Raw genomic sequence first — 10,118 nt, 5'->3', positions numbered from 1 at the left:
AAAAAAAAAAAAAAAGAAAAAAAAAGATAAAAACCCACCCCCCAATAAAACCCTACAAATAACTAAACCACAAACAAAAAACCTCCAACAACTGAAAAAAAACCCCCACAGTAATTTTTTCCTTTTTAATTACAGATCCATTGGCAAGCTCAGCCTAGCTAAGAAAAAATAACAGTAATGTCAAATGTCGCTGTGAGACAGCATATAATCAACTAAAAAAGTATTTTTTCCTGTTTTTTGTTTTTTTTTTTTTTTTTTTTTTTTTTACCTGATAGGTGCACCTTTGGCCTGTGCCGGTCTCAAGAGTACAGTTATCGTAGTAGCAGTTTCATTGAGAGATGCATCAACGCCTTCGTAGTCCGGTAAAGTGGGAGCTGATTAATGTTGAGTGGGAAGGAAAAGAAGGAGAAAGAAATCAGTGAAAACATTTTGAGTGTTCATGAGATTGTAGCTGTTCGCAGTACAGTAAGAAGCCACAATCTTCATTAGCTACACGAGTCATCTTCAGGGATTTTTCAGGCAGCCACAGTCTTACTAGAGCATGAATGGGACTTCCCCGACAACTGATAACCCCATCGCTAACGGCTCCCCCTCAAACCACAAGACCTATCAAGTTAAACAGGTTTATTCAAGGACAGAAACAGGGGGAGGAGGTAACGGCCAAGAAACCCCAAGACTACAAACCCCCCTTTTGGCCTCGTTCTTTCTACTTTACAAAACATCTTTATCCACCTTCCTGAAGACCCAACCTCTACCACACTCTTCGGGAGGAATTTCTTTCCCATTTGATGATTTTTCAGGTCTTATGTGGAAGTCCAAAAAAACATTTCCCCTCACCCCTTTTTTTCTGTTTTTAGTTGAGATGTTGGTTGTTACACTGACTGTGGTTGCTGGTCCAAATTCTTAAATCCTAACAATTTAAGAAGCTTCCACATTTCCTCTTGGAGGTCGTGGGAGAGCACGCCAATACCACCCAGAAGACAGGAAAAGGGGGCTCGGACAGACACGCACCTGTCAGCTAGAACCGGAGGGGGAAGCCTGTTCCCACGCCCACCTCTCCTTCCCTTTCTACCAATGGATGGCCAAGCTGCTCATCCATTACCTTCCGAACTGCTGCAGTTTTCAGCCCAGGGTATTCAGGAAAACCAAAGCCCAAGTCAAAACCAGAAGCAGTTCAGGAACTGATTCGCTAATGGACTGGCCGTCAGCCCTTTGCGGCAGCGATATTTGTTGTGGCAGGGATGGCTGGTGCTGGCGATCACTTCCACCATCCAGCTTTAACCTGCTGCCACAAACCTGCCACTGCCCTCACTGTAATGCTGTTCCTGCCCTCAGCTCTAGCATAAAGAAAGAACCCTGATTTTTTGTGATTAAAAAATCATAGATTTCTATTAGTTACTAATCTTTAACAAGCTTTAAAACTATTTGCGCATGGGTTTTTTTTTTATGTGAGTGTATCTTTATAAAACTGTTAATGATGCCTGTGTATTTCAAAACTTTCATAAAAAACATGTTTCCTAGCAGGAGCCAATCATTAAAGCCGTAGTAATTTTACAATAACATATCACAGATAGAAGAGCACTGAAAGACTTAAAAGCCTTGCTTCACAAGTCCCAGATCTTAGATGAACACAAAACTTGCTCTTATTATTTCAGGAAGTATAATTTTATAGAAATAACATTCATTTAATGTTCATTTATAAATCACTGTTTTTCACCATGTTCACCAGGATCACAGCAACGACTTATAAGCTTGGTTAAAACGAGTAATTTCACTCCTCATTAAAATAAAGCTGGAATTTCACAAAACATACGCGTTGCTTTATAAAAAGTATCAGTTACGCAAAGCGAAACCAGACAACAGTTCAGCATAAAGCAGAACGAAAAAAACCCTGGCTGAAATGCAGAAACAAAGGGCAGCCTTCAAACAAAGCTCCACCGTCCCACCCCCTCTCCAAGGAGGCTAGAAGACAAGAATGCAAGTCCTACACCACCATTATCCCTGAGAAATTACGAACTGGAATTTCTTGTGAAGAAACACAAGGACCTTAAAACAACCTGAGTAAAATACTGGACTTCAAACGAAGCCAACAGGCAGATAAGCAGAACAGAACACGTTGTTTGGGGTTTTGGTGGTTTGGTTGGGTGGTTGTGAAGGGGCTGAGGAGTGCTAGTGCTTATGTACTGGGATGAAATTCAACAAACCATTCCAGTTCACTAAGACAACCGCAGCACTTCGCTTGCTACATCATTCAAGGAGCTCCGCTTTGAGTGTTCTCACAGTTTCACTTCTGTGCCTGATTTTGAGAACTGGGTGAGGAGACCACGTGCGTGGTTTCCTGCAGAAACGAATGGTGGGTGCGCGCCAATACATCAGTGACTTCCCTTCGCAGGACAATGTAACGTCCGTTGTGGCAGATAATACGGAAAACAGCCTGCTCCGTGCTGTTGACGTTTCTAAACGACCGACTTCTTTGATCTCTGCCAAAATCTGAAGTCACCATGTCATAAAATCAACGGTCTCCCTAGATATGGCATTGACTTATCTTCAACTGCGTAAGCTAGTATCTTTTTTTTTTTTTTTGAGACTAACACTGAAATTTAAGAAAATAAAAATACTCAAGTGTTCCATTTGACGTTACTTTCTCCTAGAGTTTAAAGTGCCTTAAGTAAATGTTGGTGCACTCAGAAAGTGAATAAAGGCACAGGGAAGCAGACCTATGGGAGTCTGGCAGAAGAAATTAAATTCACACTTCCTTCCAACCGCTCCAGATCTGTTATAGCTGTGTGCTGCTAAGTGGTGTCACCTTGAGTCAGTCACTTCATTTTCTGCGTCTGACTTTACTAATCTGCAAAACACATACCGTACTCAGCGACCTATGGAGTGCTGCAAGTTCTAATTAGTTCAGGTTTATACAGCACTTCAAAATCTTTTGATGTAAGCACAAGATTACGCAAAACCAAACGGTTGACAACTGCGGGTGAGCAATTTCCACCTCGTGCAAGGATTCATCCTTGAACTTATGCTACTGTTTGGCAAATATGCTCGAAAACATCCTCAGTAATAGAGTTTCCCAATACGATAGGATTTGGGGGGGAATTTCTTTCCCATTTGATGATTTTTCTGGTCTTACACGGAAGTCCAAAAAACATTTCCCCCCCTTCCTTCTGTTTTTCCCGTGTTGTTTTTTGTGTTCACCTGAGATGTTGGTTGTTACATTGATTGTGGTTGCTGGTCCAAACCCTTTGACAGTGCTGGCACGTAGGAAGAACTGGTAAGTAGTACCAGGGTGCAGGTGCGAGAAGACGTGGTGTGTGCTGTTCCACAGCTTCGACACGGTTTGCGGAGGTCCTGCGACGGGAACCGCAGGATCGAACGACCGGATACTGCTATAGCTGACCTGGAAAAACAAGTATTTTTTTTTACAGCTGTCACAGGTTTTGGCACAAGGTTGGCTAGGCTGGATGGAAGCAGAAGATGCTCATCTCCCCAGGCTAATTTGGGGATACCATGAGGACTTGGGTGTATTCTTGTAGAGTTTGCTTCACCTGAAAGGCTATGCAGGTGGCCTTCACCTCTCCATGTTTTTAGTTCAGCTACAGAAAATTTCACAGTCACATGTAAGTTAGGACACCCACACCATCCTCCTCATCTCCACCAAAACCTTTTGGTTTTCACTTCCTCTAATACATTTTCCTCCCCTTTTCTAATGATCGTATTTAAATGCTTTCCAAACCAAGCTAATAAAGCCAGCAATGATATCTTAATGTACTGGTTTTGACTGGGATGGGGTTAATTTTCCTCACAGCAGCTCGTCAAAACACAAACGCTCGCACTTCTACCCTTCCGACTCTCCCCCCACCCCAGTGAGGGGGAGTGAGTGGCTGAGCTACCCACAAGGGTTAACCCTCGCTATTTAAAGAACTTTGCTAGCATGAAATAGATAAACAAACAGATTTAAGGGAGTTGTTTGTTTGTTTTGGTTGGTTTGTCTTCCTGCTGTAATTCACTAACACTCAAAATTACATCCTCTGCTCCTTTAAAAAAGGAGCTGGAGAGCCCGGTGGTTGTTCCTCAAATCAGCTGGTGTTTCCTGCCAACCCCCGTGGAGGTCCTCAGAAGGCTTATACACCAAATACACTTTAAATAGAAAATATACGGAAGTTTCTTTGAAGGGTGATATCTAGAAATCTCACAAAGCTAAAAAACATTGCTCCGAATTTAATAACCATCTTACTTTTCACGTAACCTTTTCTTTCAACAAAAAAGATTTCAGCCACAGATCGTGGCTGTCACGGCTTTGGAAGGATGTATAGTAATGACACAAGAATTTTAAACCTAGCACCTCCCACAAGGACTGTAATATTGTTACACTCACATGGCCGAGCCACTTGACGGGGTCGGCCACCCAACATCACCTGCACCGTAACTAGGATTTTTGAATATCTAACCATGACACAACCCCCTGTTCTGCAAGTGAAAGCAGCAGATAATGGAACCGCTGCCCACAGAGCACGAACACCCACCGCCAGCCACCCTTCTTGTCGCACTCTCCCAGCCCCATCCTATGCTTGTTAGCTGTTGGACCGTTACCTCATACTGAGTAATGATGCCATTTGGATCCACAGGTTCCTTCCAGTTGAGGAAGATCTTATCTTCAAAAGGAGTTCCTTTCACAGACTTGGCAGGGATGGGGCCTGGCACTACAAACAAAATAAAACCCTTCAAAAATCAGAAATTCAGGAGACAGAGAAATTAAAGAGATGACAGAACTTCCTCTTTAAACCAAAAGCGAGCATGGGTCTATTTTTATTAATATTCACTCGCAGGCAAAAGGCAGCAGTAGAGAGTATGAAAAAGCACTTCAAAGCGTATTTTGTCATTCACAGTGCAGAGAAAGCATGAAGTTGAAACGTTATTTGCACAAGTGGTTTTCAAAACTTCATGCAAAGTCAAATTGTCTGGTAGTATAGCCAGGGGAAACAGTTCAAGCTAGATTACGACTTCAGGGAACATCACTGAACTCTGTAATAAGCGTATCTTAGGACATGGACTACGTGGTTATAAAATCCTTTTAAAAAGAAAAATCAAAGGCAAGGAAGAGCCTCTGTCACATGGCATCTTCCGAACAAGAGAAGTGCTTGTAAGATAGTTTTCAGTCACCCTTTCTTGTGATTTATTGTTTTAAAAGAGGGGGGGCTGGGCACGGGGCAGACACACCAGCTCAAGCTGCCACTTCTTCCAGCTGCCGACACGCTTGTGCTGCAGAAGCGGCGAAACTGCTTACTCCCAATCTTTCCAACGAGAGACATTTTCAAAGCTTTGAACCAAGCCGCACTAAGGTGACCCTACTCTCCTATTTTATACGGAGCCAATATCCCTGATGTAATAACAAGTCTGAAGTGTCACCTCAGGCCTCTTAGCCAGCGTGATTCGCGGGACCAGGTAATCCCACCAACGCCAGACGGGAGCGCTTAGTTATCTCCCTTTTCAGCTTACAAGGTATTTTTGCTACACATACCGTTCCTTTTTAACCACAGCAGCTCACCTAGATATGAACACAGGCGTGCTGAAAGAAGGGGATAAGAGAGCGCCTGAAGAAGCCCTGAATCCAAAGAAACACCAGCCCCGCTCCGAAAGCCAAAGGTACCCCCACCTGCCGGCTGCAACGTTACTTCCGTTTCATCTGTTGACATATGTATTTTGCTCCCCTTCTTAATCAGCCGATTTTCTTCCATGCAGTTTTCAGTGAACCTCAAGCATGACATTTCTTGGGTATTAATTATCAAAGCAGACTGAAGTTTTACAAAGGGTAAAAATAAATTAAAACCTGCTGGATCAAAGGAAGCGCTAAGCACTCTGCTAGAGGCACCGAGGAGCGAGCGGTGTGTCCCAACAGTGGGATTTATTTCAGTCTACATGGAAGCTGTAAACGATGATCTGACCATTGGTACAAACAACAAAATTTAAGACATTAATAATAAATAAAGGGAGCCATAAAAACCCATAAGTAAACAGATAAGAGCTCCGCAGAAACTGTTCATCCATCTGTCAAATGAAGATTTAGAAGTTCACTGAAATCACACGCTGCTGCTTTGCCTCAGTGTCCCGATACAGACCGGGCAGAGGATGAAGGGTGACATGCCACACCAGCCCCCGTGTGCTGCTCACGGCAGTGAGAGACTTGCTGGGGGCAACGCTCTGTTTCTCACGGGAATGCTCCGCTGCTGCTCTTCCCTACCTCTCAAATGGGGTGTGAGTATATCCCGATGCCCATGACGTTTTCCCTGGAAGATGCAGGCACGTGTGTGCGTGCGTGCATGTACGTCTGTGTTTGGGAGAGAACACAGCAGCGCAGCGGGGCACGTACACAGACTATGGAATTTGTCATTAAAGCTCAATGAAATTATTGAGGTACAAAGAAAACAGACGTGCCAGCTCAAAGACTTCCAAAGTACTTTTTGCACGATGCTTTTAAGGAACGTGTTTCACACTCAGTGCAAACAGGGTGCAGGGCTCTAAGCTGAGGGTTGCATAAAGCCTCCTACATTTTCTGCTTAAATGTTCAAGTGGGAGCAGCCTCGAGGCTCATCACATCGCATGACTGTTTTCTGCTCCTGCAACTCAAAATTCATCGCTCGCGGCGGCAGCAGCGATGTTAAACTGACTGGAACTACGCGATCCCAGTTGGGTTCATGCATTTCTTCCCACTGGGGTGGGAAGGGCACGAGAACAGAAGTCAGCACAGCAATGAGAAGCTTGCTGGGAATCCCAGTCAAAATAAGCTCATAAAAGAGAGCAAGTGTCTAGAAAACGAGAATGGCAATTCCCACAAACTCCACCTAGCCCCGCAAATTCACCAAAAATGAGTTAGCTTAATTATCTGAGAGCTCAACTAGGATTCAAACAAATTAAAAGAAACACACAGAAGTTGAAATGCCTAGAAAAGAGAAATATAAATTCATTTAAGTTGTAAGGACACATTTTGATGGGTCTGGAGTTATTTTTTCCCCTTCCATTTTCCAGTTCAGCTGCAGTAAAAATGTCTTTTGCTTGTCTGGCTTTACCAAAGGGGCAAAGGAAAAGCAGGTGCAGAGGAATTTGCTTAATGAACAGAGCAGCTGCGAGCAGGCCCACAGATTCCTCAGTCAGGTTAGTTGAAATAATGCCTAAACCTTTTCACTTGTGTTTTTATGTCTTTGTCCTCAGGTCAGTATTAGTTACAAACAGAAATTTTAAAAGGGCTGAAATGAGGAAAAAAAAAACCAACCAAAAACCAGAACACCCAACCCCCCAAGCAAACAAAAAAATCAACAACGGAAGAACCAGAACATGGAAACCTGTTGGTAACACTGCTCTGAGGCTCACGCTGCACCTCCTCACGCAGGCAGCCGCTGCTGTCTATTCCCTACAACTCCCAGTGGGAGGTTTAAGACGTACCTTACGCTTCACCTTTCCAAAGCCAGCGAGAACAGCCTTCCCTTTCATATGCTATTAAGCGAGGGCTCAGGTGACAAACAGCCAGGTACACACCATCCCTGTGCTGGTAACAGCTTCTGGAAACCTCCTCACGCGCAGCCCAAAAGGCTTGCTTGCTTCACCTTGCATCTCCAGAAGCCCCAGTGCTCACCACAGCCCCTCTTCGCTGCCTTCTCAACTCCCAGTCTCCCAGTCTTCCTCCCACACGAGCTCTCACGCTTCCCCTCCGACTTATGGACAATCCACACTAATCACGACGCACAAGACCATCCCAAGTGCGTAAGGTGGCATACGTTACTTCAGCTTCCCTGGGAATGGCCAGATATTTGAATAATTCAAAAAGGCTAAGTAGCTGCTAGAGGAGTTGGACTCGGATCTTGTGGCCTCCGCAGTCTCTCTTTAAAAAGATTCTGGTCCCATTGATTTTCCTTCCCTCTGCTGATCCTGTGAAGCGTGACCCCACCATCTCTCGGTGACAACAACAGTAAATACTCTTTCTTTCACGTGCATTATCTTATATTAAACGTCCACCAAGTCGAGGTTTCCACTTCTCTGACAAAGTGAAATCCTTTTGGTGGGCTCAACCGTACCAGTTTCAGGAGCGATTTTGAAGTTTAGGGAAACAACCAAACCAAATTTCTTATTAAAAAGTCTACAAACATAAAATGCGCATGAATACAGAAGTATCATAAAACGAATTCAGAGAGAATTTCTGCAAGGTTTTATAGTGGAAACATCACATGCTCCTCTTTCATGATTTACATGCATCTCCAGAGCCCTTTTAATGAAGCTATATATTCATATAGTGAATAGCTGATAATCTTTTCTTCTAGCTACATGTGGGATGGTAGGCTTTTATAAATAATACGCATAATGGAAGTACAAACCATCAATCCGACATCAGATCAATGCGTTTTAGAGCCATATATTTGCTTTAAATTATGTCACAGTCACCAATAAATTGTTATTAACAAACAGCGTCACCTAAACCTTCTACAGTTCTACAGTAGCTTAGCAGGAAATTTATATTACAATACATTACTTCTGGAAGAACAACGTATTAACTGACACCAACCACTATAAAAATGAATTTATATGACTTCAGTTTTCCTGCTACAAAAAACAAAAGCGCATGTAAACAGAGTATTTTTATTGTTATTATACTCCGTGAAAGCTTTGCAGAGCATTCCTTTGCTATATGGTAAAGGCTATGTGCAGATATACGCACACTTATGCTGGGAAAAATTCCTTTGTGGAACTTAAAAAGTAAAGCGTATCGGCAGCAAACGTGCAGCCCTTCTCCGAAGGTAGATGCTCGCGCTCAGGAGGGGGTGACAGTCAATCGCAGCTACTGTTTACAAGCAATTAAAGTGGCTCACCTTTCCATCAGCTTTTTCGGAGGGATTTACCATTTTATCTTAACGCTTTGTTACAATTCCAGACTAAGTGTTAAGTAGAAGCACATTTTATGTAATAAACAGGGGAAAAAAAAGCAACTCAATATTCAGAGAGTGCTTTTGGCCGGCGCACAGCTTGGGAGTACCGGGAAGGCACGGCTCCACGTGTTAGCCCTCCTTCCACGGCAAACTGCCGACAGAGCCGCTGGTCCTGGCCTGTCTGCGGGCATCGTAATGTCAAACACGCCGTTTCAACAAAGAACCTCATCTCATACAGCAACGCCGGCTATAAATTACAATACAATACTGTACCCTCTGCAAGAGGTATCTAAGGGAAATGCAAGTGGGAAGTTGTTTCAGCCAGGGTAAATAATCCTGTGTTTCAGGGCCAAGTTTTTCCTGAGCGATTAATATAAAACCTAGCCTGCATTTCTAGCCTCCACAACACCTTACACCAGCTTATTTCATTTGCCGTTTATTCAGTGTAAGCTTACAAAAAATCTCTGCTAACGATGTCAGTGGTTTTCTTACTTCCTCACAAATCAACTTTTCTGATGCCTTCACCAAGAAGCGCTCATGTCTTTCTGCAACCACTTTTTCTCTCCCTTGATAATATGCTGATAGCAAACCTTAACTACCAACTCCAGAGAAAGTTGGTGTTATTTTCACGAGCTGAGGAAGGACAAATAGGTTCTCCCAGGTCCCTTTTACCAGCAGCAGCAGGTCGGTTATCACCAGTTTCAGTTCACTGCCGCTGAAGACATAAACCTTCCTCCCTTGTTTGACTATACCCACGCTAAATTTTGCTGCTGCTCATGATACGTAAGTGTGATGGGTTGGCAAAAGATCTCCTTTTTAGGAGAGTTTGCTTTAACTAACCAATTGTATTCCCTGCCATGTGACATCAGCTGCATCTCCATTTTTCATTGGTTAAAAGTTTTTGCGGGTCTGTTCGACCTTCGCACTGCTTTTGCTTTAGAAGTCGCGTGACTGTACCATGAGTTTCAGTTTTTACGCATAGCTGAGCTGTGGGAAACAGTCTTTAGGTTTTCCCCCGGCCCCGGTTTCCCCGCTGCCGAGCCGCACCACCCCGGAGCACAGCCGTGCGCGCCGCGAGAGACCAGCGGAGCACTGCAGAGCCCCGTTCATCCCGGAGCCGCACCGAGCCTCGCCTCGCTCGTCCTGACCTGGACGGATCGGTCCCTACAACTGCGCTGCTGCCGAGCGCCGCGCCGCCTTTCG

At 44.0% G+C, this 10,118-nt stretch overlaps 1 protein-coding gene across 1 annotated transcript in view; it reads right to left on the bottom strand.

The window, feature by feature from the left end:
• PTPRK (protein tyrosine phosphatase, receptor type, K) overlaps positions 1 to 9,162 on the bottom strand; it is a gene marked incomplete at its 5' end in the record, with an annotated part of 82,304 nt that extends 73,142 nt beyond the window's left edge. Inside the window, 5 exons of the mRNA XM_010135812.1 lie at positions 269 to 374; positions 3,199 to 3,400; positions 4,594 to 4,703; positions 8,070 to 8,131; positions 9,023 to 9,162. Of these exons, the coding sequence (XP_010134114.1) occupies positions 269 to 374; positions 3,199 to 3,400; positions 4,594 to 4,703; positions 8,070 to 8,131; positions 9,023 to 9,162 (620 nt within the window). The remainder of the gene's footprint in view (positions 1 to 268; positions 375 to 3,198; positions 3,401 to 4,593; positions 4,704 to 8,069; positions 8,132 to 9,022) is intronic.
• Between the last annotated feature and the right edge of the window lie 956 nt (positions 9,163 to 10,118).

The sequence above is a fragment of the Buceros rhinoceros genome, unplaced genomic scaffold, assembly GCF_000710305.1.
Source record: "Buceros rhinoceros silvestris isolate BGI_N320 unplaced genomic scaffold, ASM71030v1 scaffold4485, whole genome shotgun sequence".
Taxonomy (NCBI): Eukaryota; Metazoa; Chordata; class Aves; order Bucerotiformes; family Bucerotidae; genus Buceros; species Buceros rhinoceros.
This window is presented reverse-complemented; position numbering and strand designations above follow the sequence as displayed.